The sequence below is a fragment of the Capricornis sumatraensis genome, chromosome 7, assembly GCF_032405125.1.
Source record: "Capricornis sumatraensis isolate serow.1 chromosome 7, serow.2, whole genome shotgun sequence".
Taxonomy (NCBI): Eukaryota; Metazoa; Chordata; class Mammalia; order Artiodactyla; family Bovidae; genus Capricornis; species Capricornis sumatraensis.
The window spans coordinates 93,891,747-93,917,976 of NC_091075.1; the positions used below are offsets into that span (position 1 = coordinate 93,891,747).

General features: G+C 45.2%; 1 protein-coding gene across 1 annotated transcript in view; it reads left to right on the top strand.

Annotated features, from left to right (window-relative positions):
* SHROOM3 (shroom family member 3) overlaps positions 1–26,230 on the top strand; it is a 336,904-nt gene that overhangs the window by 113,004 nt on the left and 197,670 nt on the right. The window contains exon 2 of the mRNA XM_068975138.1: positions 7,589–7,743. Within this exon, the coding sequence (XP_068831239.1) occupies positions 7,589–7,743 (155 nt within the window). The remainder of the gene's footprint in view (positions 1–7,588; positions 7,744–26,230) is intronic.

The following is a 26,230-nucleotide window of genomic DNA, read 5'->3' on the forward strand; positions in this document are numbered from 1 at the left end:
TCACTTTCATGCATTGGAGAAGGACATGGCAACCCACTCCAGTGTTCTTGCCTGGAGAATCCCAGGGACGGGGGAGCCTGGTGCGCTGCCGTCTCTGGGGTCGCACAGAGTCGGACACGACTGAAGCGACTTAGCAGCAGCAGCAGCAGCAGAACAGTGCCTGACTCTTGGTACGTGCTCAAAAAATAGCTGTGAACAGAAGTTTCTGACTTCCAGAGTTTAAAACCCAGAAGAAGGGACAGAGCATGGCCAGAAATACTTATGACAGAGGCAGTGCTGTGGCTTGCCTCCAGGCAGGCAGAAATGGTATGGAGGAGAGAGAGCAATTCTATCTGGGTTGATAAGGCAGTTTCATGATGGAGGAGGGGTATTTGGAGGAAAAATGAGGAAGAGGAAAAAAGACACTGAAAATATAGGGTGAAGGCTTATGCAAAAGATTAGTGTTAGAGGAAAGGTCTAAAAGTCATCTCCAGTGAAAAATCTGAAGAGACCATGAATCAATCAGAGAATATGGAGAGATTTGAGAATCAAAACAAGTACCCAACTAATGCTTGGTAAAAAAACTGAAAGTGAAAGCATTAGTCCCTCAATCATGTCCAACTCTTTGCAGCCACACAGACTGTGGCCTGCCAGGCTCTTCTGTGCATGAGATTTCCCAGCAAGAAGACTGGAGTGGGTTGCCATTTCCTTCTCTAGGGGATCTTCTCAAGACAGGCATTGAACTCGCGACTCTTATGTCTCCTGTCTCCTGTATTGCACGTGGATTCTGTTACCATCTGGGGTATAGAAATAGTTTATCAGAACAGTGAACAACAATGAGAGTCTTTAGGCCATTCTTTCTGGTAACACTTACTTTCACATTAAATCATTCATGAGAAAAACATGATATAAACTGTACAAATGAGCTTTTCTTGACTTCCTTTTTAATATAAGAAATTGGTTATTTCCTAGGCCTCATTTCATTCTCATCTTACTGAAAATATTGGCAAATAGTAGAGCAGCAGAGAGGGGATTTAATTCTACAAACTGGGACTTAAATAGGACTGTTGTGTCTGTGGTGTTCATCACTGCCCCCTCAGATTTTAGCTCCATACCTGGCACACAGTAGATGCTTGTGAATCTTGGCTGAATGAATGAACCAGTACGAGGAGGTCCTGTGTGCAAACCTCTGGGGAGGCATTCTGGGCTAAGTAAAGATGGAGTCAGTTCTTCTCTTCAGAGTTCACAGCCCAAGCTGGGGATAAGGTGGGACTGTGGGCAGGGAACAGGCACAGCCTTTAATAGCTGTGCCAAAAGAGTGTGATAACCACAAGCATTGTGTTCAAGTAGTATAACAATAATAAACTATCTATCTGGTAAATTATTTAGTTTATTATTGCTGTAATGTCATTTCACAGTTTATGTAGTATTTTATTCATTTGGTTCTCCCACAATGCCGGGGGCGGGGGCAGGGGACACTTCTTAAAGGACAGATTGCAGGTGCAAGAGAGTCAGGGGATATTTCTGAGAGATCAGAAAAGGCTTAGAGGAGATGGGATTTGAACTTGGCCTCAAAGGATAGATAGTCGATAGACTTCAACTTTATTGAATACATACTGTTGAACCCCTGGGTTGGGGAGATCTCCTGGAGGAGGGCATGGCAACCTACTCCAATAGTCTTGCCTGGAGAATTCCATGGACAGAAGAGTCTGATGGGCTACAGACCACGGAGACGCAGAGTCAGTCACGACTGAGAGACTGACACACGCACTGTGTGCCAAGCCCTTTTCTTGATAAACTCACTTGATCCTCATGACAGACTCTGTGGTAAACCCTATCATCTTACAGAAGAGGAAACTGAGGCACCGTAAGGTTAAATAAGCTGCTCAAAGTCACACAGCTGGGAAGCCTCAGAGCCAGACTATCTGGCTCCAGAGCCCCAGCTCTTAACCGTGAGGGAATACTGCAGTTTTTATAGGTGACCTTGGTGCCGTGAGTAGTGGGGAGTGATCCAGGTAGAGGGCGACTGAGCCACTGAGGTAGGGCTTGAGGTTAGAGTGTGCCTAGTGTGTTTGAGGGGAAAGCGACTCTACAAGAGGTTGGCAAGGAAGTTTAGTGGGATGAAAAGGGTAGAAAGGCCGAGGGAAATGACCAACAAGAAAGGGTGGCTAAATGAATTGTACCAAAATGTTATAGCAGAATCTGGTATAAAAGGAAGTATCTTCATGATATATAAGACTTCTGAAAACACGTGTTCACCAATTCAGGCGGCTTATCTCATTCACCCTCCCTGCAGTACTGCTATTGCTATCTCCTGTTTAACATGGGAGTCTGAAGACTTGAAAGAATAAGTGACTTCCTCTTACCTAAGTTACCTGTTTGATGCCTCAAACTCTTAACCACCTCAGTTTAATGGCTCTCTGTTAAAAGCCAAAAGATGGTTGAGGGGGTGGCTATAGCGTGATGGCATTTTTGTGAAAAGAAAAAATACACACACATACACATATATATACAGGTCTTCATTGACTTACATGAGGTTACGTCCCAATACCCTCATTGTAAGTTGACAATATCATCATTAAGTCAAAAATACATTTGATACATCTAACCTACCGAACTTAGCTTCATTTCAGTTCAGTTCAGTCACTCAGTTTTGTCCGACTCTTTGTGACCCCATGCATGAATTGCAGCACGCCAGGCCTCCTTGTCCATCACCAACTCCCGGAGTTCACCAAACCTCATGTCCATTGAATCGGTGATGCCACCCAGCCATCTCATCCTCTGTTGTCCCCTTCTCCTCCTGCCCCCAATCCCAGCATCAGGGTCTTTTCCAGTGAGTCAACTCTTCACATGAGGTGGCCAAAATACTGGAGTTTCAGCTTTAGCATCATTCCTTCCAAAGAACATCCAGGGCTAATCTCCTTCAGAATGGACTGGTTGGATCTCCTTGCAGTCCAAGGGAATCTCAAGAGTCTTCTCCAGCACCACAGTTCAAAAGCATCAATTCTTCGGTGCTCAGCCTTTTTCACAGTCCAACTTTCACATCCGTACATGACCACTGGAAAAACCATAGCCTTAACTAGATGGACCTTAGTCAGCAAAGTAATGTCTCTGCTTTTTAATATGCTATCTAGGTTGGTCATAACTTTCCTTCCAAGGAGTAAGCGTCTTTTAATTTCATGGCTGTAATCACCATCTGCAGTGATTTTGGAGCCCAAAAACATAAAGTCTGACACTGTTTCCACTGTTTCCCCATCTATTTCCCATGAAGTGATGGGACCAGATGCCATAATCTTAGTTTTCTGAATGTTGAGCTTTAAGTCAACTTTTCACTCTCCTCTTTCACTTTCATCAGGAGGCTTTTTAGTTCCTCTTCACTTTCTGCCATAAGGGTGGTGTCATCTGCATATCTGAGGTGATTGATATTTCTCCTGGCAATCTTGATTCCAGCTTGTGCTTCATCCAGCCCAGTGTTTCTCATGATGTACTCTGCATAGAAGTTAAATAAGCAGGGTGACAATATACAGCCTTGATGTACTCCTTTTCCTCTTTGGAACCAGTCTGTTGTTCCATGTCCAGTTCTAACTGTTGCTTTCTGACCTGCATATAGGTTTCTCAAGAGGCAGGTCAGGTGGTCTGGTATTCCTATCTCTTTCAGAATTTTCCACAGTTTATTGTGAACTTAGCTTAGCCCACCTTAAACATGCTCAGAACACTTAACATTAGCCTGCTGCTGCTGCTGCTGCTAAGTCACTTCAGTCGTGTCTGACTCTGTGCGACCCCATAGATGGCAGCCCACCAGGCTCCCCCGTCCTTGGGATTCTCCAGGCAAGAACACTGGAGTGAGTTGCCATTTCCTTCTCCAATGCATGAAAGTGGAAAGTGAAAATTGAAAGTGAAGTTGCTCAGTCATGTCTGACTCTTAGCGACCCCATAGACTACAGCCCACCAGGCTCCTCCATCCATGGATTTTCCAGGCAAGAGTACTGGAGTGGGGTGCCATAACATTAGCCTACAGTTGGGCAAATCATCTAAAATGAAGAGTGTTTAATAACAGTGTTGAATATTTCATGTAATTTACTACTTGGACTGCAAGGAGATCCAACCAGTCCATCCTAAAGGAGATCAGTCCTGGGTGTTCATTGGAAGGACTGACGCTGAAGCTGAAACTCCAATACTTAGGCCACCTCGTGCGAAGAGTTGACTCATTGGAAAAGACCCTGATGCTGGGAGGGATTGGGGGCAGGAGGAGAAGGGGACGACAGAGGATGAGATGGCTGGATGGCATCACCGACTCGATGGACATGAGTTTGGGTAAACTCCAGGAGTTGGTGATGGACAGGGAGGCCTGGCGTACTGTGATTCATGGGATCGCAAAGAGTCAGACATGACTGAGCAACTGAACTGAACTGAAACTGAAAGTGAAAGCAGGATGGTAGTAAGGCACAGAATGGTTTTAAGTGTATCAGTCTTTATCCTAGTGATCGCTTAGCTGACTGCAGACTGTGGCTGCTGCTACTGCCCAGCATCATGAGAGAGTATGCTGCTAGCCCAGGGAAAGCTCAAAATGGGAAGTACAGTTTTTACTGAATGAGTATTGCTTTCACACCACTGTAAAGTAGAAAAATCTTAAGTTGAATCGCATTAAGTCAGGGACCATCTGTCTATGACATTCATAAGCTAAACTGTAAATAGTAGTTGCCTTTATTTTTTAAAAAATAATAAATATTTATTAATATTTATTTGTACTTTTGGCTGTGCTGGGTCTTTGTTGCTTCAAGAGGGCTTTCTCTGGTTGTGATGAGCAGGAGCTACTCTTCTTGCCGTGCTCGGGCTTCTCACTGCAGTGGCTTTCTCTTGTTGCAGAGCATGGGATCTAGGGTGCTCAGCTTTCTTTCCGTAGCTGCAGCACTTGGCTGAGTAGTTGTGTCTAGCAGGCTCCAGAGCACAGTTTCATTAGTTTCTGCACAGGGCTTAGCTGCCCCTTGGCATGTGGAATCTTCCTGGACTAGGTATCGAACTGGTGTCCCTCAAATTGCAAGGCAGATTTCTAACCACTGGACCAGCAGGGAAGCCCCAACAGTGGTTACCTTTAAAGAGTAAAATGGGATGAGCCCGGGTATAACTTACTTTTCCCTTTACATACTTTCTGTATTATTTTCATCCTTCATTATAAATTAATGATTATAGTGATTTAATAATAAATTAATGAACACTATCTTAAAAATGAAGTATAAATTTTAGCATGCTGCTGCTGCTGCTAAGTCACTTCAGTCGTGTCCGACTCTGTGTGACCCCATAGAGCTAAAACAAAAGTTAACAAGGACACAATTTACAAAATTTTTATAGGAATTTGGTTTATTTTATATATATTAAGGCCTACTGAAGGTTTTTGAACATATGGGCAATTCTGGAGAGCAATTATTGAAAAAAGAAAGCTATATGGGTCAGGCTTGTTTACTTGTTTTTGTTTTATTTTTGTCCCTTTTAATTCTGTTTCATCATTATTGACATGCCATAGGATCAAGCATTATTTTGCTCTGTTGGTTTCCAAAGCACTTTGTCAAATTTTTTTTTAAACCTCCCTATCACTTATTTTATTTTTTAATGTTTGGCTGTGCGGGGTCTTTTGCTGCGCAGGCTTTTCTCCAGGTGCAGGAATCAGGCCCTACTCTCTAGCTGGGGTGTGTGCGCTTCTCACTCAGGTGTCTTCTTTTGTTATGGAGCACCAGCTCTAGGGTGTGTGCGCTTCAGCAGTGGTGGCTCACAAGCTTAGTTGCTGTAAGGTATGTGGAATCTTCCTGGACCTGGGATCAAACCTGTGTCTTCTTCATTGGCAGGCAGATTCTTAACCCCTGGACCACCAGGGAAGACAGCTTCATCAAAACATCATTTACTTGTGTACTCTGTTTAGTGTTTGCTTTCTGCCTCTGCCTTAAGCACCAGAAGAGAGTTTCTGTACGTTTTGCCCACTGTTACAGCCTTAGTTCCTGGAACGACTTCTGGCATAAAGCAAATGTTGAGTTACTTTGTTGAATGAATTAGGATTTTTAGTAGACTTCATTTATTTTATAAAAAATGCTTCCCTGGTGACTCAGATGGTAAGGAGTCTATCTGCAATGCAGGAGACCTGGGTTTGATCCCTGGGTTGGGAAGATCCCCTGGAGAAGGGAATGGTAACCCACTCCAGTATTCTTGCCTGGAGAATTCTGTGGACAGAGTAGCCTGGTGGGCTACAGTCCATGGGGTCTCAAAGAGAGTCAAACACAACTGATTGACTAACACTACTCATGTTAACTCAGTTGCTGCAGTGAGGTAATTTTCTGTTTGGGCTTCCCTGGTGGCTCAGCTGGTAAAGAATCCACCTGCAATGTGGGAGACCTGGGTTTCATCCCTGGGTTGGGAAGATCTCTTGGAGAAGGGAACAGCTACCCACTCCAGTGGTCTGGCCTGGAGAATTCCATCAGTTTAAAAATTCACAGCAAAGTTGAGCAGAAAGTAGAGAAAGCGTCCACGTGTTCCCGCTCCTTGATTGCTTGCATAACCTCTCCCATTGCCAATCTCCTTGTCACCGTGGTGCATGTGTTACGAGTGACGAACCTACAACGACACATCCTTGTCACCCAAAGTCCATAGTTGATTTAGGGTTCACTCTTGGTGTTGTACAGTCTCGGGTATAATGTCATGTAGCCAACCTTATAGTATCACACAGAATAGTTTCACGGTTCTAAACATCCTATGTGCTCTGTCTATTCTGCCCATCTATCTAACTACTGCTCTTTCTATTGTTTCCATAATTTTGTCTTTTCCAGAATGTCATAGAGTTGGAATCATCCCATATGTAACCTTTTGATATTGGCTTCTTTCCCGTATTAACATGCATTGAAAGTTCTTCCATGCCTTTTCATGGCTTGTGAGTTCATTTCTTTTTAGTGCTAAATAATATTCCATTGTCTGGATACACCACTGTTTCTTTATCCAGTGACTTATAATTTTGTGTGTGTGAGCTAAGTCACTACAGTCGTGTCCGACTCTGTAACCCCATGGACCGTAGCCCTCCAGGCTCCTCTGTTCATGGGATTCTCCAGGCAAGAATACTGGAGTGGGTTGCTATTCCTCCTCCAGGGGATCTTCCCACCCAGGGATGGAACCTGTCTTTTACATCTCTTCCATTGGCAGGCAGGTTCTTTACCATTAGCCCCACCTGGGAAGCCCCCAGATAGCAGAAGAGGGCTATTTTCATTATTTTATTTATTTATTTTATTATTTATTAATTTTAGACACCCCCTCCCCCCCCTCAAAAAAAAATGAGGTAAGAAGGCAGCAACTTCTAAAGGAATAAAACAGTTGCTTTGAGGGACTTGGAGTGGGTGCTGAAGATGGAGGTCGTGAGTGGCTTTTGGATGGAAATCGAGTTCTTTCAGCCCTTCGCCCTCTGTTTCTGAATGCCCTCTGTGGCTGGCTGGGTGCTGGGTGCTGGAAGGTGTGGAAACAGGAAGTCACCCCTGCCTTCTGGATGCAAACGGTGGGAATGGGCGTGGCCGCAGGCAGTGGGTGGGCTCTGCGGGAAACAGGCTGCTCACCTGTGGATCCTCCTCTCTCCAAGCAGATCAAAGCAGGGGGCAAAGCGGACCTGGTGAGCTCCAGACTGCGGGCTGGGGACGAGGTGGTGAACATCAACGAGGTGGCACTGAGCAGCTCCCGGAGGGAGGCCGTTTCCTTGGTGAAAGGATCCTACGAGACTCTGCGGCTGGTGGTGCGCAGGTAGGCAGGACGGGGTGGGCGCCAGGTTCCTCCTGCGCCTCCCCGTCCCGTGAAGAGCCTGTTCGTTAATCCTCCCCATGTGAATTTTATGGTACCTCAGCCCCCCACCCCCACCCCCATCACCAGGTAACTTTCCTTTTTTCTTGCCCATCTTGTGGCCTGTGAAGACATTTTAGATATGCCTGTCTTGTGAAACCCTAGTTTTCCCAGGAGGTGTTGGCTTGGCAGGGTTCACTGTACTTCCCACATTTCTGGGCCTGATGGAAAGTGACCCTGATCCCCGATGTGGTCAGAGCTCTATGAGGTGTTGCCTCCCTGTGGGACCAGAGACAGCCCCAGGCTTGAAGACTTGGAGAGCATTCCACTTACCTGACCTACCCCCAGGGGTAGGGGATGTCGTCAGAACAAGTGAATTCCTGCTTTTGTTTGGTTTGTTTTGTTTCTCTGGTTGTGATAGTGATGTTTCCTTTGTTGGAAAAGGTTTGCCTTGTGATTGGTTTATGATGCCTTGAAGTTAGAAGCTTCCTAGTTCCAGGAGAACACCTCTTAGTGGAGGGAATTACCTGTGAAAGGAAGTTAAAACATTTTTTGCAATCATTATGTCAAACCAAGTATTGCTGGAGATGTTTTATATTAACATATATTAACTACATTCATTTAGTCTGCGCAGAAGCTGGTGAGATAGCTATCATTATCCTCATTGTATAGGCAAGATGGTTAAGCAGGTCACTGAAGGCTCGTAAGTGGACGAGCCACAGAGGAGCCTAGATGCTGCTGGTCCCAGTTCACCAGGCCACTTGAGCCTTATTACCCTGACCTACTCAGTCCTGGGCTTACACATTAAGGTATTTCTTCATTAATCAGGTTTTGGCTACCTCACAAGGCAACTAAATGTTATAATATTTGAGGATGTTTAAGTTGGCTGGAACTTCAGGAGTCATTAATCAAGCCATGCCATTTTTAAGATGTCGACAGTAAGCTGGTCTTCTCATCAGGCCTCACATAGTCTCTTAAGTCAGAGGTCTACAATCTCTGGGCTTCTGAACAGTCAGTGGAGGCATAAGATAGAAAGAAAGTGAAAGTTGCTCAGTCGTGTCCAACCCTTTGCGACCCCTTGGACTATACAGTCCATGGAAGTCTCTAGGCCAGAATACTGGAGTGGGTAGCCTTTCCTTTCTCCAGGGGATCTTCCCAACCCAGGGTTTGAACCCAGGTTTCCTGTATTCCAGGTGGATTCTTTACCAGCTGAGCCACAAGAGAAGCCCAAGAATATTGGAGTAGGTAGCCTATCTCTTCTCCAGCGGATCTTCCCGACCCAGGAATCGAACCAGAGTCTCCTGCATTGCAGGTGGATTCTTTACCAACTAAGCTATGAGGGAAGCCCAAATTAGAAATAAAGTGCACAGTAAATGTTATGCACTTGAATCATCCCCAAACCATTTCTCCATCCCTGGTCCATGGAAAAACTGTCTTCCATGAAATTGGTCCCTGGTGCCAGGAAGGTTGGGGACCGCTGTCCTAGAGTTCCATTCACTCCTGCATTCATTTATTCCTCTAAGTTCACTGTCTGAGGCTGTGCTGAGGAGAAAAGCAGCTCCTCCCAACCACATAAAAATAACAGCTGTGGGTATGGTCCCACCGTGTCCCCAGGTTCCAGTGACTCTCTGCAATGTGCTGGGCTGGGTCTGGTTTCTCTTCAGGGCCTTCTAACTAGACCTTGCTTCTCTGGTGGACAGTGATGCAATGTGGCTCAAAGCATAGGCGCCAGAGTCAGATCAGACCTGGGTTCAAATTCTAAGGCTGTTATCTTCTACCCATGTGATCTTGGGAAATTACTTAGCCTGGTTGAAGATTCAGTTTCCTTATTTTTAAATAGGGATTAAAATAGCTACGTTATAAGGTGATTAGACCAATGTAATGAACTATTCTACATGGTTACCCACAGTAACAACAGATACTGCTGCTATTATTTTTATTATTTTTGGCCAACTCTAGGCATTATTTAGGGCTTCCCTGGTGGCTCAGAGGTTAAAGCATATGCCTGCAATGCAGGAGACCTGGGTCGATCCCTGGGTTGGGAAGATCCCCTGGAGAAAGAAATGGCAACCCACTCCAGTATTCTTGCCTGGAGAATCCCATGGACGGAGGAGCCTGGTGGGCTACGGTCCACGGGGTCACAAAGAGTCAGACACGACTGAGCGACTTCACTTTCAGGCATTATTTGTGGGTCAGTATTTAAGTAAAGCAAGCATTCATTCTGAACACAGTGGCCAATTTCTCAAATAGATGGGTAGGAAGATTCAGAACCATTGGCCCATCCCATGCATCCAGAGAGTGTTGAAAGCTTTGAACTCACTTTGACATTGGAACCCAAAGTCAGTTTGAGAGCCCTAGCATGTATCTGTTGAGGACTGATGGCGGAATCCACACTCAGAATGTTTTGACAGGACTCTGGTTATTGATTAACCTCTGGAGAGGGTTGCCTTGTTTCCTGCTATGAACAGTAGTCATGCTGGCTTCCAGTTATGTCTTCTAGTTGATGGTGACACGAGGTCTGAATTATTTTGTCTAGCGGAACAGGCAACAGACAGTCCTGGGATTGAAATCAGGCTTTGTCGTTTGCAAATTGTGTGACCTCAGGCTCTCTTTTATAAAGTAATAATGGGAAATAATAACTCCTGCCTCACAAGGGAATTGTGAAGATTTAATGTACAAAATCTAAGTACGTAGAAAATGTGCACTGTTTGCTCATTATTATTCTGAATTAGGTTAGAGGCCAACAGTGATATGGAGTATTGTCCTATTACCGAACATGCTGGGTGCCTGGTTATCAAGAAGCCCCACCCTCATCCTCTCATGGAATTTAGGAATGTTAATTCACATCACTGAAAGACATACACCAGAATGTCAACACATTAGCTCATTTTGAAGAACACAACTCTAAGTGGAATAAATATACCAAGGAGACCAAGAATCTGTATAATTTATCCCCACAGGAAAACGAAATAGGAAGTCTGACCATAACTAGGTCAGGAGGTTGCATGCTGATCTCAGGCTGAAGAGTGGGTCTGAGGCGCCAGAATGTGCTGGCCTCCCCGATGTTGGCCAGGTGGCCCATCTTTCCACGAGGAATGCGTCTGCCAGGCAGGCCAGATGCCCGTGCTGCTGAATCAGGGCCCTTTCCCCTCTGGACCGCAGGGAAGCGTTCTGCCAAAGCGCTCCTCTCCCATCTCCTGACTTCTCTGCCCTCCGCTCCAAATCCCCTTTCTGATTGACACATTCTTTCTTTAGATATGTTAATAGGATCGATAAGGTTACTAAAGAGTCCGTGCACTCTGTGCTTTTGCTGTGGGAAACATTTTGTCTCTAAGATGCCTTTTGAATATGTCTTATCTCGTCTATTATGTGTTGGTTTTTAAAGTTGAACTCCCCGAAAGAAGGTAGTCTTTACTCCTCATACGTCTTTACCAACTGAGCTCTCAGGGAAGCACATGTTTGGAGATGGGGATTTATGAACGTGCTCTAGTAGATGTGGATGGACATTCCGCCCCTACATTGCAGAGAACTGAGTAGACGCCCTTATACTCTGGATTAATCCGGCTTTGTATTTAGTAGAGCTGTTGCTTTCCTGACGTCTTACCTTTATATCTTGGTACATGTCATGTCCAGAAATGTCATCTCCTTTCACTTGATTCTGACAGAGAAACTTGTGATATTTCATTACTGTGTCTGACTCTTTGCGATCCCATGGATTGTAGCCTACCAGGCTCCTCTGGCCATGGAATTCTCCAGGCAAGTATACTGGAGTGGGTTGCTATTTCCTGCTCCAAGGATCCTCCCGACACAAGGACCGAATCCAGGCCTCCCACATTGGAGACAGATTCTTTACCATTTGAGCTATCCAGGAAGCCCATATTATTGACTAGCCTTTGTTTTTTTCCTAAGTGATCTTTATATTTTTGAAGAAAAGATCTATGTGGCTTCCAGGAAATGTGATCAGGGAATCTGTTTCCTGGAGAAATCCTTTGTGTAGTGAAAATGTACATTTGTCGGCATTTCCATCTGTACCTGCCTCCTTTTCTCTTAAAGTTAGTTTTGGGTGGACAAGGGCAACACCTCAGGTTGGCAGGCTTCCTCATCTATCATAAATATGTCAAGAATGCAGATCAGGGTAGTGGTGTTTCTATAAGTTTTGAGAGTGTCTTACCCAGTGACCAGAAACAATCAAAAGTAAAAACACCTCCTTAAAAGGCTACAGTGACAAGAGAAATGCAGAGTTTCAAGTGAGTTGTGGGTCAGTGGCCTTAGGAGATCTGCTGACCCATAAAGAAGGCAGGGTTTAGTCCTCTGGGAAGAGGGAGTGAAGGGGTGACGTGGATGTTCTAGGACAGAGAATGTGTCTGCTGCTGAGTACACAGAGGTCTGCAGCTAGTGGTGGATAAATGGAGAAGAAATGATGCGATGTGAAGTGAGCCAAAGAAAAGACCTTTGAAAAGGAAAACAAACATCTCCCAGTTGAAGGGAAACTGAAGAAGGAAGGACAGTACAAAGGATGTAAATTAGGAAAGCAGACAGGTACGCAAATAAGAGTCAGTACTCAAGACCCTCTCTAAAATCAATGGGGACTTTATTTGGCAGATAGGTGTGATGCACGTCCTAGAGCCACTAACGGTTAGAATGAATGGAAAGCAAAGACAGAGGAAAGGGTCTTCCGGTTTCATTTAAACCCCTGGGGTGATGCAGGGTGCTTTCAGTACAGGGAATACTCACTGCTGTTTGCAGATAACCTACATTTTAAATTTAAAAAATCGGAGTCTGTATTTCCTTTTCAGAACAAACTGTTAAGGTTAACTGCTGGAGATGCAGCTAATCTTGTGTTTTCACCCTGAGTTGGAACTCTGATTCCTGTCCTGAATCAGATCCTCAGAAAAGCCTTGTAACCATTAGATTTATAACCTCAGTAGAATGTCCCCCAACCCTCATTTTTCTTGGCAAATCCAACCTCCCAAACTTCTGCATTAAGGTGCTAACTTTGCCAAATATTATCCTACTCCTAAGTTTGGTATCCATGGTTGGTTTGGCAAAGAAAAGTTTTGGGGATATTTTTCATTGTAAATGTTTTGTAATTTTTTTACAAGGCTCATGTAAGCCATTGGGAAGTAGAATGCATCCTTTCTAGGAGAAAGGACATGTGAGATGGTGATGCAGGGTTGATGCTGCCTGAAAAATAAGTCATTTAATTTATCTGATTCTCACCTTAAAGGATTGTAGTGAGAATTAAATGAGAAATATGTAGGTTCACTGTATAGTGTAGGTGATTGAAGAATGAACACATGAAAAGAAATTGTGTCTTTGTTAAATAAATTGCCTCTTTTTTATATTTATTTTTTTTGCTGCCTCCCAATGTCTTTTAAAAAATTATTATTAAACGTTTTATTTTGTATCGGAGTATAGCTGATTAGCAATGTTATGACAGTGCAGGTGGACAGCAGAGAGACTCAGCCATACATATACCTGTGTCCATTCTCCTCCAAACTGCTCATCCATCCAGGCTGCCACATAAGCAGAGTTCCCTGTGCTATACAGTAGGTCCCTGTTGGTTATCCACTTCAAATACAGCAGTGTGTACTGGTCCATCCCCAAGTCCCTAACTTTCCCTTCTCCCCATTCTTCCCTCCTGGCAACCATAAGTTCATCGTCTAAGTCTGTGAGTCTGTTTCTGTTTTGCTATAAATTGTCTGTTACAAGAAGCCCATCTTACTGTCTAGAACATAGCACATGATTAGAGGTTCCATTGAATGGGAAGGATTTGTGGGGAAGTGGCCTTTTTGGGCATAGGAGGCAGCATGTATGATTCGGAACAGTAGACAGAGGGTGGGGAAAAGTGAGCCCCTTTTAAAATGAAATCTCACTCCTGAATCTTCCTGTTATCCCTGCAAATTTAGAATAGCTTCTCCCCTTCCCATTCATTTAGTCTATGAGCCTACATTACTTTACCAACAAAAGTCTGTCTAGTCAAAGCTATGGTTTTTCCAGTAGTCATGTATGGATGTGAGAGTTGGGATATAAAGAAAGCTGAGCACCGAAGAACTGAAGCTTTTGAACTGTGGTGTTGGAGAAGACTCTTGAGAGTCCCTTGGACTGCAAGGAGATCCAACCAGTTCATCCTAAAGGAAATCAGTCCTGAATATTCATTGGAAGGACTGATGCTGAAGCTGAAACTCCAATACTCTGGCCACCTGATGCGAAGAGCTGACTCATTGGAAAAGACCCTGATGCTGGGAAAGATTGAAGGTGGGAGGAGAAGGGGCCAACAGAGGATGAGATGGTTGGATGGCATCATCGACTCAATGCACGAGTCTGAGTAAGCTCTGGGAGTTGGTGATAGACAAGGAAGCCTGGCATGCTGCAGTCCATGGGGTCGCCAAGTGTCAGACACGACTGAGTGACTGAACTGAACTGAACTGATGAGCTGACATGTTAGAAGAGAACTTTTTTTTGGCTGCCCCATGTGGCCTGTGGGATCTTAGTTCCCTGACCAGGGATTGAACCTGGGCCAGGAAACTCCTGGGACTGTTGATTTTTTATTTGACTGAGTATATATGTTTGAGGAGAAAAAGGAATAGTGAAAGAAGATCACATTTTACGGAAAAGTGAGATTAAGGAGAAAGGAGGGTGACTTTGTAAAACACAAGCAAACAACAGTCATTTGTCTAAAATACAAGTACTCCCAGGCTTCGTGACTTGCCCTGTGTTCGGACTCAGATTCCTGTCCTGAATCGAATCATCAGAATTAGCAGGGTCCAGAGGGAAAATCTGGGTCTTGTCCCTTTCAGCCCACAGCGCTGCCTCGAGGTAGACAGGATGGAATGCATCCAAAGATGTGCAGGGACTTGCCCAAGGCCACGTGCAAGTAGCCTAAAGGGGCATGGAGGTCTCTGAGGAGGAGGTTTTAGGGCTTTTGGCATCTCAAGCAGTGAACTAGTGCTTTTCACCTGGCTGCCTTTTCCCTTAGAAATATTTGTGATGCTTAAAAAACAGGCAGTGAGACTTCCCTGGTGGCCCAATGGTTAAGGCTCCTCACTGCCAATGCAAGGCTCCAGGTTTGATCCCTGGTCAGGGCATTGCGATGCCATTTGGCACCACCAAAAGATAAAAAGTAAAATAAAAGCCTTTGAGGGTTAAAAAAAAAAAATTGCAAATTAAAAAAAAAAAAAAACAGGCAAAAAACAAACCCAGAAAAACCAAATAAACTGATTTTTAACTCATCTAGGAAAAACTAGATTCCCTACTGACCTTGAACTTCCTGGGTAGTTCGGAGGAAATGCATTTCACTGCTCTGTGCACCCTGCTGGCTGGAGGCTCTCCATTAGTCTCTGGAAATAAAACTATGTGTTGCCTTACAGCTGCTACCTCCCTCCAAACAAAAATGGTGATGAAATTAAGTTCACCACCACCCTCGACCCACGCTTCCCAGAGCAGACCATCCCACATTTCTGAGGGTTAGCAGCATAATTCTTTTTATAATCAGGAGGATGACTTAATCGGAATGGAATGGGATGGGTGGCCCCCACACCTGCTACCTCTGTGTCAGGTTTCCATGACCTTTTTATGTCTGGATTGAGTTGTGAGACTGTAACTCGCCAAGGATTTGCAAGTCAGTGATCTTGTAAGAAGAATCTGGTAATGAGCGCCATGCTTTAAAGGTCCTCTTAAAGAATACAAAATTAGTTCCAATAACTATTCATTAAAAAAGGAATTTTTGCAAATCAGTTCCTTTTCCAACTCATGGTTACATTTTATTTAAAACGAAAGAAAGAAACACTTTCTTCCATATTATCACTATGCCCTCCCCATGTTCTGCACACATTTTTGCCACCTACCTGCCCCCACACCTGCCCTACTCTTTTCCCTTAAAAAAGTGGCTATATTCTTAAAGCATCTTAGTCTTACTTTGCTTAACCACCTAACATCTTTTTGAAACTAAAACAATTTAAAGAAATAGTTCATTAAGAGCTTGGAAAAGCAAATTGAAAAGTAAATCCCTATTTTTAAAGCAACACAGTCTGAAGGGAGGGTGGAAACTTTTCCAGAGCATGAAAAACATCTGTTGTGTGTTTTTTTTTCTTATATATTAGCTGTCTTTAAACCAGCCTGTGCCGCCTCAAGCTGCCAGTTCTCAGATATGAGATGACAAACAGCTCGGGAAGAGAAGTCCATGTCATGGGGATTCCAATCGCAACTCTGCTGTGTGCTGGTCATGGTACCGAGAGCTCAGATCAGTCCCTCTGAGGTTAAGTTTCTTTTTCTCTTTTTTTGTAAATTTATTTATTTATTTATTTAGTTTTGGCTGCCTTGGCTTCTCATTGCGTTGGTTTCTCTTGTTGCAGAGCACAGTCTCTAGGCACGTGAGCTTCAGTTAACTGTGGCTCCCAGGCTCTGAAGCACAGGCTCAATAGTTGTGGCAAACGGGATTAGTTGCTCTGAGTAATGTGGGACAACCCAGATCGGCAGGTGGATCTTCAACCAGTGGACCCCCTGAGAAATCCCCGACTGCATTTCCCTGTGTGTGTCAGTCATTTAGTCGTGTCCAACTCTTTTCGACCCCGTGGACTGTAGCTCGCCAGGCTCCTCTGTCCATGGAATTCTCCAGGCAAGAATACTGGAGTGGGTTGCCATTCTCTTCTCCAGGGGATCTTCCCAACCCAGGGATCAAACCTGGGTCTTCTGCATTGCAGGCAGATTCTTAACTGCCTGAGCCATCAGAGAAATATTTTCTTATGATTGTCCTATTTAATGCACTAATTTGACTTGTTGGTGTAAATGAGGGCATAGGGATTTTAACTTTCTGATTATACCCTTTTTGCTCAGAGGAAATGTAGTTTGAAAGACAGTACCAACTAGGCCCAAGTTCAGAATGAGGATTCAAAGATAAAGACCATATTCTCTGGAGAGCTTGAGTAGGAAGCGTTCTGATTCCGAAACACATCAGAGCTCCTTGGTGGGAGGCTGAATACGAAAGACGACCCTCAGACTGCAGAAGGGAGCTCTGGGACAAGTGTCTTTCATCTCCTGGTGTATGAAATTTTAAAATGGCTAGGTTACATGGGCACATGTATGTAGCACAGGCTGAGTAATTTGAAAAGGTAGTGTTCTTAAGCACAAGATGTGGCCTTTAGGGAAAATCATGATGTCAAAAGATAACTCTCGGGTGGACAGGCAGGAGCTGAGGACAAATAGAAATAGAACAATAATATTTTTTAAAAAATTAATTAATTGACTTATTTACTTATTTTTTGGCCACACTGGGTCTTCATGGCTGCGAGCAGGCTTCCTCTAGTTGTGGCGAGCAGGGCTACTCTCTAGTTGTGGTGTGTGGGTTCCTTATTCTGGTGGCTTCTCTTGTGTCGGCCCATGGGCTTAGCTGCCCCAAGGCACGTGGGATCTTCCCGGACCCAGGGATCAAGCCTGTGTCCCCTGCCTTGGGAGGCAGATTCTTTACCCCTGGACCACCAGGGATGTCCAGGAACAGTACTCTTTTGATAGACAGTTGCAAAATTGTTCTTAAAGCTCTAGGCACTCGGTGACAACACATACGGCCTCTTCTATCTCACCTGGACCCAGAAGCCCCATGAGAAAGATTTTTGTCCCTTGCGCCTGTGTTAGTCGCTCAGTCGTGTCCATCTCTTTGAGATCCCATGAACGCCCCTGTCCATGGGATTTCCCAGGCAAGAATACTGGAGTGGGTTGCCATTCCCTCCTCCCTTGTAAGTTCCAAGAATTGTCTCAGGATATAAAAGGGGGCCTCATGCTGTGCTCTGTGGCTGAGTCTTCTGTGGGGATTGCAAGAACCAGTGCCCCCTGAGGACCTCCCTGCACAGCTGGGACAGCTCTGAGCCTCTTATATGCACCTCCAGCCTCCCTGCCTTGCGATGACCCTCTCGCTCTGCTGCCTAATCCCAACTTGTCCTTTCGCTCTTCTACTCTCTGCTCTTTTTCACTTGGGCAAGGGCTGCAGATGCCTGGGACATGAACACAAACCCCAAACTGCAGTATGGTTTGCATCCCCTCAGAGGACCCAGGACTAGGCTTCCCCAGAGGCGGAGTTCGGAGAACTGAGAACTGTGGTAACTTACCCTCTAAGCACTTTTTCCAGTTTGAGCAAGTGGTTGAGAAGATGGGAAGGGGGCAGCTGCAGTGGCCTTCGACCCCCAGAAACTTTTCCAGGAGGCCTGGCATCATGGGAATTCGCTCAGTATGCTTTGAGGAGGTATTTCAATCCTGCTGGGACCAGACTCAGAGCAGTTTTTGGCTTGCCTGGAGTCTTAGGTTTGAATGTCACTGTCTAGAAGTCTAGTATTTGATTTCCTAACCAGTTGTTCCATTCTGTGGAAAATTCATCTAACACATTATTAGGTTTCCTAAGAGGTATGCAATAAGACTCCCTTACTGTAATGAGAAAAGGGACATTTTTCCTGTGGAACATAATGATAACTGCTATTTTTATTCATTGGGTTACATATGCTCACAGGCTATGCACTGAATACTAGCCATGTGCAAAGGAATGCTGTATTGTTCCCTATGAAGGAGGTTTGATGATAAAAGACCATGTTCATTCCTGGGATAACATGGTCTTACTTCTGACAAATGTATTCCAAGCAGAAGTCACCCCTTCATCCCCAACCAGTAACTACTGGCACTCAAATATCTGTCTGAGCCTTTGTAAAGGGTATGAAGTTTCAGGCTGAGATCACACAAAAGTTATGGTAGAAATCCCTTCTCCCAGTTCTAAATGTGGGCACATTAGTTAGCACAAATAAGTTTGGATGATGCTGATTTAGAATATGAGCCAATTTGTAGTTCTGCATCCTTGCATCAAAATGGCTTAAAGTTGGGGCTTCCTTGGTGGTCCAGTAGTTAAGAGTCTGTGCTTCTAATGGAGGGGGCGTGAGTTCAATCCCTGGTCAGGGAACTAAGATCCCACAGGATGGGCAGCATGACCAAAAAACAAAACAAAACAAAAAAATGGCTTAAATAGTCCATCTCAAACTTGACTACACATTAAAATTACCTAAGGAGTTAATAGCAAATGAACTGATGCCTGGCTCCCCCAAAGATTCTAATTTAATTGATAAGAGAGTATATCTCGGTATTGGACATTTTCATAGCTGCCCTCGTGATTCTAATGGGCAGTAAAGTCTGAGAACCACTGGCTTAAGCTGTAAGTCAAAGTGATAAAGAGAAACAGTGAGTAGCTAAAAACTGAGAGGGAGAAGAAAGATATGCAGATATGAAGGGGTCATGAGAATAGTATCAGGAGGAGAATCAAGAAGGCAAATCAAGGGACTCTCTGGGGGTCCAGTGGTTAAGAATCTGCCTTCTAGAGCAAGGGATTCAGGTTAAATCCCTGGTCAGGTAGCTAAGATTCCACATGCTGCACAGAGCAGCTAAGCCCAAGTGCCAAAACTAAGGAGAACCCCGCATGCCACAACTAAGACCCAGCAGAGCCAAATAATAATAATAATAATATTAAATGTAACAAGTGTGATTCAAAAAAAAGTAAATCAAGAAGGACAGAAAGTAGAGCAGAGCCTCAAGAATGGGGGCAGCAAAGGGGGCGACAAAGGATGAAATGGTGGGATGGCATCACTGACTCAATAGATGGAAGTTGGAGCAAACTCTAGGGGATAGTGAAGGACAGGAAAGCCTGGTGTGCTGCAGTCCATGAGATCACAGAGTCGGACATGACTTAGTGACTGAACAACAACACGGTGCAAAAACAGAGCCCCTGCTGAGGTCTCTGGACCTCCCGGGACCCAGAGAGGCCTGCAGGGCATGGCTGCTCCAGCAGGCTCTTGCTGTTGCATTTCTGTGAGATCTGTTTCTCATGACCGCCGTATGGAGTATCGCTTCTTAAAAAGCTCATCAAGTGACACGTGGGCGTGGGCAGGGGCACACTTGTCTGGCCCTCCTGGGAACACCTGTGGCCCAAGCTGTTATCACGTGCCGTCGCCCTGGGAGCTCATTTTTACTGGCAGGTGTTGGGGCCACTGTTTTGCGCGGCTGGCACCACAGCCATCACACTGAAGTTGCTGTCTTTTCTGGATGGTGCCCCCGTGAAACCAACCGAGAAAGAAAGATGGCTTGATGCCATCGAACTGACTCTACCTAACGAGATGTACAATGCGAAGACAACATCTAGAGGTCCCTAGAGACGGTGCTCCGTGATGACCTAGAGGGGCGAGGTGGGAGGGGTAGGACGGAGGCTAAAGAGGGAGAGAATATATGTGTACATACAGCTGACAGCTGTACAGCAGAAACTAACACAACTCTGCAGAGCAATTATATTCCAATAATAAAATTCTTAGAAAAGAAGCCCTCAGTGAAACAAGCACTTGAGCTTGTTTCATTGATTTCATCCATCCCTGGTTTTTAAAAATCATACGTTGTGTAGTCTTAGCAACCAGTCCCCCATTTCTTGGGACCCAGGGATAGAGAAATGGTTTCTGGAAAGAGTTGTTGAAAGCCAGTCACCACACATGTCCTTAATGGTACATCCGAGCTTTGACGGTCCTGGCAGTTTTGTCCTGTTTGGGATAATTCCACTGTTAGAATACTGTTATGTCTTGTGCCTATGTGCTCAGTCGATTTGATCATGTCCACCTCTATGGACTGTAGCCCACCAGGCTCCGCTGTCCATGGGATTCTCCAGGCAAGAATATTGGAGTGGGTTGCCGTGCCCTCCTCCAGTGGGTCTTCCCAACTCCCAAACCCATGTCTCTTATATCTCCTGCATTGGCAGGCAGGTTCTTTACCACTAGCATCATCTAGGAAGCCCAAATGCTAGGGAATTAAATAATGTTATTTCTTATTTAATTATAACTGCTTCAAGATCACACGTGGCCTAGTAAGGTCCTGGCAAGAGGTTTAAAGTATAGGTTTAGCAACACTAAAAACCCCACGCAGGTGTTTAGCTTTCAAAGGCTGGGAACCCCTGGGTCTGTCTGGCTAGACATGACCCCTAAGGTTCTTTCTTCTATAAGGCTTCCCTGGTGGCTCAGATGTTAAAGAACCTGCCTGCAATGCAAGAGACCCAGGTTCGATCCCTGGGTCAGGAAGATCCCCTGGAAAATGGAATGGCTACCCACTCCAGTATTCTTGCCTGGAGAATCCCCACGGACAGAGGCTACAGTCCATGGGGTTGCAAAGAGTCGGACACGACTGAGCCACCTGTCTTCTCACGGTTCTGTCAAACCTCTGGCATCCTAGCATGTGGCAGTTTTGAGGAACCTAGTGTGTCCTTAGTAAAAGGCTGTAAGACCAGCCTTACTCTGCTTCTGCTTCTGTCACTAACATCTTTTGTTCTGCGGCCCACTGATCTAGAGCCCCCCGTCACTCTTTCCACTTGCTGCCAGATTGTCTGTATAGTTCATCACTGCATTTGAAAGATGCATTTTCTCCACTCCCCCCTCATTCTGCTGTCAAACTCCTGGCTGATGCTATGTTGGCTTAGCAAGCAGGATGTGTGAAATTATCCCTGGGACGGTTGCTTGATCAGTGTGTTTATGGTTTATATATGGGAGGGTTGCTACATTGTTTTCATGAAGACTGTGACTCTGGCCTTTTTAAAAAATATTTTATTTTTGATTGTAGGATAATTACCTTACAACATTGTGATGGTTTCTGCCATACATCAGCATGAACCTGCCACAGGTATCCATATGTGCCCGCCCTCTTCTACCCCCCTCCCACCTCCCTCGCCTCCCACCCCTCTAGGTTGTCACAGAGCACCGGCTTTGGGTTCCCTGCGTCTTACAGCAAACTCCCACTGGCTATCTATTTTGAAAGGATTTTTGGAATCTTTCCTTAAAGGTGTCTCTTGGGAATCAGCCATTGGTATTTTTGATTATAAATGAGCAAGGTCGACAAATCCTTTGACACGGAAAATCCCCTTTCGTGGAGCTGTCCCTGGAGTGAGATGTTTTTGTAACCTACCGTTCTTCACCCTCATGACTTTAAAGGAGCAAAAGATGAAAGAGAATCATTGTTTTTTACTAGCGGCTGAGTATCATTTACATTAAAAAAATAATAAGTTAAAAAAAATTTTTTAAATCAGTTTTACCCTTTGACTTATTTTCCCTTGCTTCCTTCAGGTATTTGCTCAAATGTCAGCCTTCCCTGTACAGCCAGTTAAAAATTGCAGCAGCAGCCCCCAAAATTATATTAAATTATTAAAAAAGGGGACTTACCTGGTATTCCAGTGGTTCAGTTCAGTTCAGTTCAGTTCAGTCGCTCAGTTATGTCCTACTCTTTGCGACCCCATGAATCGCAGCATGCCAGGCCTCCCTGTCCATCACCATCTCCCAGAGTTCACTCAGACTCACGTCCATTGAGTCTGTGATGCCATCTAGCCATCTCATCCTCTGTCGTCCCCTTCTCCTCCTGCCCCCAATCCCTCCCAGCATCAGAGTTTTTTCCAATGAGTCAACTCTTCGCATGAGGTGGTCAAAGTACTGGAGCTTCAGCTTTAGCATCATTCCTTCCAAAGAAATCCCAAGGTTGATCTCCTTCACAATGGACTGGTTGGATCTCCTTGCAGTCCAAGGGACTCTCAAGAGTCCTTTCCAATACCACAGTTCAAAAGCATCAATTCTTCGGCGCTCAGCCTTCTTCACAGTCCAACTCTCACATCCATACATGACCACAGGAAAAACTATAGCCTTGACTAGACGGACCTTAGTCGGCAAAGTAATGTCTCTGCTTTTGAATATGTTATCTAGGTTGGTCATAACTTTTCTTCCAAGGAGTAAGTGTCTTTTAATTTCATGGCTGCAGTCACCATCTGCAGTGATTTTGGAGCCCCCCCAAAATAAAGTCTGACACTGTTTCCACTGTCTCCCCATCTATTTCCCATGAAGTGATGGGACCAGATGCCATGATCTTCATTTTCTGAACGTTGAGCTTTAAGCCAACTTTTTCACTCTCCTCTTTCACTTTCATCAAGAAGCTTTTTAGCTCCTCTTCACTTTCTGCCATAAGGGTGGTGTCATCTGCATATCTGAGGTGATTGATATTTCTCCTGGCAATCTTGATTCCAGCTTGTATTTCTTCCAGTCCAGTGTTTCTCATGATGTACTCTGCATAGAAGTTAAATAAGCAGGGTGACAATATACAGCCTTGACGTACTCCTTTTCCTGTTTGGAACCAGTCTGTTGTTTCATGTCCAGTTCTAACTGTTGCTTCCTGACCTATATACAGATTTCTCAAGAGGCAGGTTAGGTGATCTGGTATTCCCATCTCTTTCAGAATTTTCCACAGTTGATTGTGATCCACACAGTCAAAGGCTTTGGTATAGTCAATAAAGCAGAAATAGATGTTTTTCTGGAATTCTCTTGCTTTTTCCATGATCCAGCGGATGTTGGCAATTTGATCTCTGGTTCCTCTGCCTTTTCTAAAACCAGCTTGAACATCAGGGAGTTCACGGTTCATGTATTGCTGAAGCCTGTCTTGGAGAATTTTGAGCATTACTTTACTAGCACGGGAGATGAGTGCAATTGTGCCGTAGTTTGAGCATTCTTTGGCATTGCCTTTCTTTGGGATTGGAATGAAAACTGACCTTTTCAGTCCTGTGGCCACTGCTGAGTTTTCCAAATTTGTTGGCATATTGAGTGCAGCACTTTCACAGCATCCTCTTTCAGGATTTGAATTAGCTCAACTGGAATTCCATCACCTCTACTAGCTTTGTTCATAGTGATGCTTTCTAAGGCCCTCTTGACTTCACATTCCAAGATGTCTGGCTCTAGATTAGTGATCACATCATCGTGATTATCTGGGTCGTGAAGATCTTTTTTGTACAGTTCTTCCATGTATTCTTGCCACCTCTTCTTAATATCTTCTGCTTCTGTTAGGTCCATACCATTTTTGTCCTTTATCAAGCCCATCTTTGCATGAAATGTTCCCTTGGTATCTCTAATTTTCTTGAAGAGATCGCTAGTCTTTCCCATTCTGTTGTTTTCCTCTATTTCTTTGCATTGATCGACTTGCATTTCTTCTGCAGCAGGTATGGATTCAATCCTTGTTCGGGGAACTAAGATCCTGCATGCTGCATGGCACAGCCAAAAAAAACAAAGCAAGCTGCAGCTTTCTTCCTACATGTCTCCAACCGTTTTTATTTTCACTTAGGAAACATAGACTCGTAAAGTTATTCATTCTGTCTCCTCTCATTGGATGATAAACTCCTCAATGGCAGAGATTTTGTTCTGTGTGGTGTCCCCGGTGCCTGGAATGGTCCTTGGCACATGGTTTGTACTCAGTGAATGTCTGTGGAGGAAAACATACCCAATGAAAACAAAAATGTGCCCAGTAGCAGCTGTGCGGCCCAGTGGATGCGAGCACAGTTTCTGAGCCAGGTTGCTGGACTTTGAATCCCAGCTTTAGCATTTGCTGGTCGAGTGCCTTAACCTCTGACACAGTTTTATTATCAGTAAAATGGATGTAACTGCAATCTCTCCCTCACTGGTGTTGTAAGTTGCTATATAATCATTGACTGTTATGAATCTTGTCACTGGAGAGGGTGTGTACTCTCTCTCAACTGAAGGTTTCTTTTTTCTTTTTTTTTGCCGTACCTCACAGCATGCCAGATCTTAGTTCCCAGACCAGGGATCAAACCTGTACCCACTGCAATGGAAGGGCAGAGTCTTAATCCCTGGACTGCCAGGGGAGTCCCCAGCTGAGGCTTTTAAAGCTCGTCAGCTGCAAGCTTGCCAGCCTCGAACCACCTTTACGGTCACACGGTGACTCACTATCTGGGAGTCAAGGCGACTCAGAGGGACCCCGAAACAAGGATCCAAATGGATTCCTCATGACTTTATTTGAGCCTCGGGTCCAGACTAATCCAGTCAGCTGCTGCTGTTTAGTCACTTCAGTCGTATCCGACTCTGCAACCCCATGGACTGGTAGCCCGCCAAGCTCCTCTGTCCATAGTATTTTTCAGGCAAGAATACCAGAGTGGGTTGCCATTTTCCTGTCCAGGGGATCTTCCCCACCCAGGGGTTGAACTCGCATCTCCTGCTTGGCAGGTGGAATCTTTTACCACTGAGTCACCTGGGAAGCCCTGATCTAGTCAGATCCTAGCCTTTTGGTTGTGTGACCCAATAAACCTCTATGCTAAAGAAAGGGCTTCCCAGGCGGCGCTAGTGGTAAAAAACCCGCCTGCCAATGCAGGTTTGATTCCTGGGTCAGGAAGATCCTCTGGAGAAGGGCATGGCAACCCACTCCAGTATTCTTGCTTTGAGAATCTCATGGACAGAGGAGCCTGGCGGGCTATGGTCCATAGCATCACAAAGAGTTGGACACAACTGAATTGACTTAGCACCTACACATGCATGCTTAAATCAAGAAAAAAAAAAAAAAAAAAGAGCTCAGTGCAGTGGGCAGGCTGAGCTCCTTCTTGCTTCCATCCCTGTTCCCTTATGGTCAAGGGTCTCATCACCAAACTGACCACACCTTTCACCAAGGAAGGATCCTGTTTGAAGGCTTTCTCCCCTCTGTAAAATGGGATTGACCAGCTCCCTCCTCCCTTTGCGTGCACCCCTGAGTCCGTGCTTCTCTGGGTGAGGTAGCCCTTCTCCAGCCCTCCCTTGGGGTTCGGTCCTGGGAGCCCGACTTTGGGGACGCTTCCTGTGTTCCCAGTGAAGGCTCACCGAGTCAGGGCCTCTGCTGTCACCTGTCACTTGGAGGCTGGGGCTCCTTTTTCAGTCCCCTGTTCCACAGCAGTGCTGTGCAGTGGTTATGGGCACTGGCTTCCAATCGAGCAGGACTTGGTCGACAACTTGCCCCTTACTGGGAGGGCTGGGCCCATTGCCTTCACCCCCTGCTTTCCTCTTGTTTCCTCTGGGAAGTGAAGATGATCATCGTTGCTTTGTATGCAGGCTGGGATAACAAAGACCACACATATGAAGGCAAATCCTGGGCTCTGGGCTTGCCACGCCTCCCTTCAGTCAGCCGGTGAGCCAGTGCCTATGAGAGGAGGCACTTGCATCCTTCACTAAGAGAAGTGCTTTCTTCCTTACACGTCTCGCCCAGTTTCCCTGCCCAAGAGTCCAGAAAATGTGGCGAGAGAGCGTGATTCAGGGAGCAGGGATGGGCTTATGTTTCCTGCCAGTGAAAGTCAAACCCAAACCAGACTGAAATCAGATTTGTCAGAAGAAGAAAGCAAGGGGAAAAGGTGACCTGCTGCTGACTGTAGATGGAAGAGAATTTTACGACGGTGGGGGCCAGAGGTCACTGACAAAGCTCCTCTCCTGACCCCCTGAGGGATCTTTCTGGAGAAATTGCTGCCTGCTTTATGGAAGTCGAGGCACCCAGAAATGGAAGTGAGTGTGAAAGTCACTCGTGTCTGACTCTTTACGACCTCATGGTCTGTCCCTGGAATTCTCCAGGCCAGAATACTGGAGTGGGGTGCCGTGCCCTTCTCCAGAGGATCTTC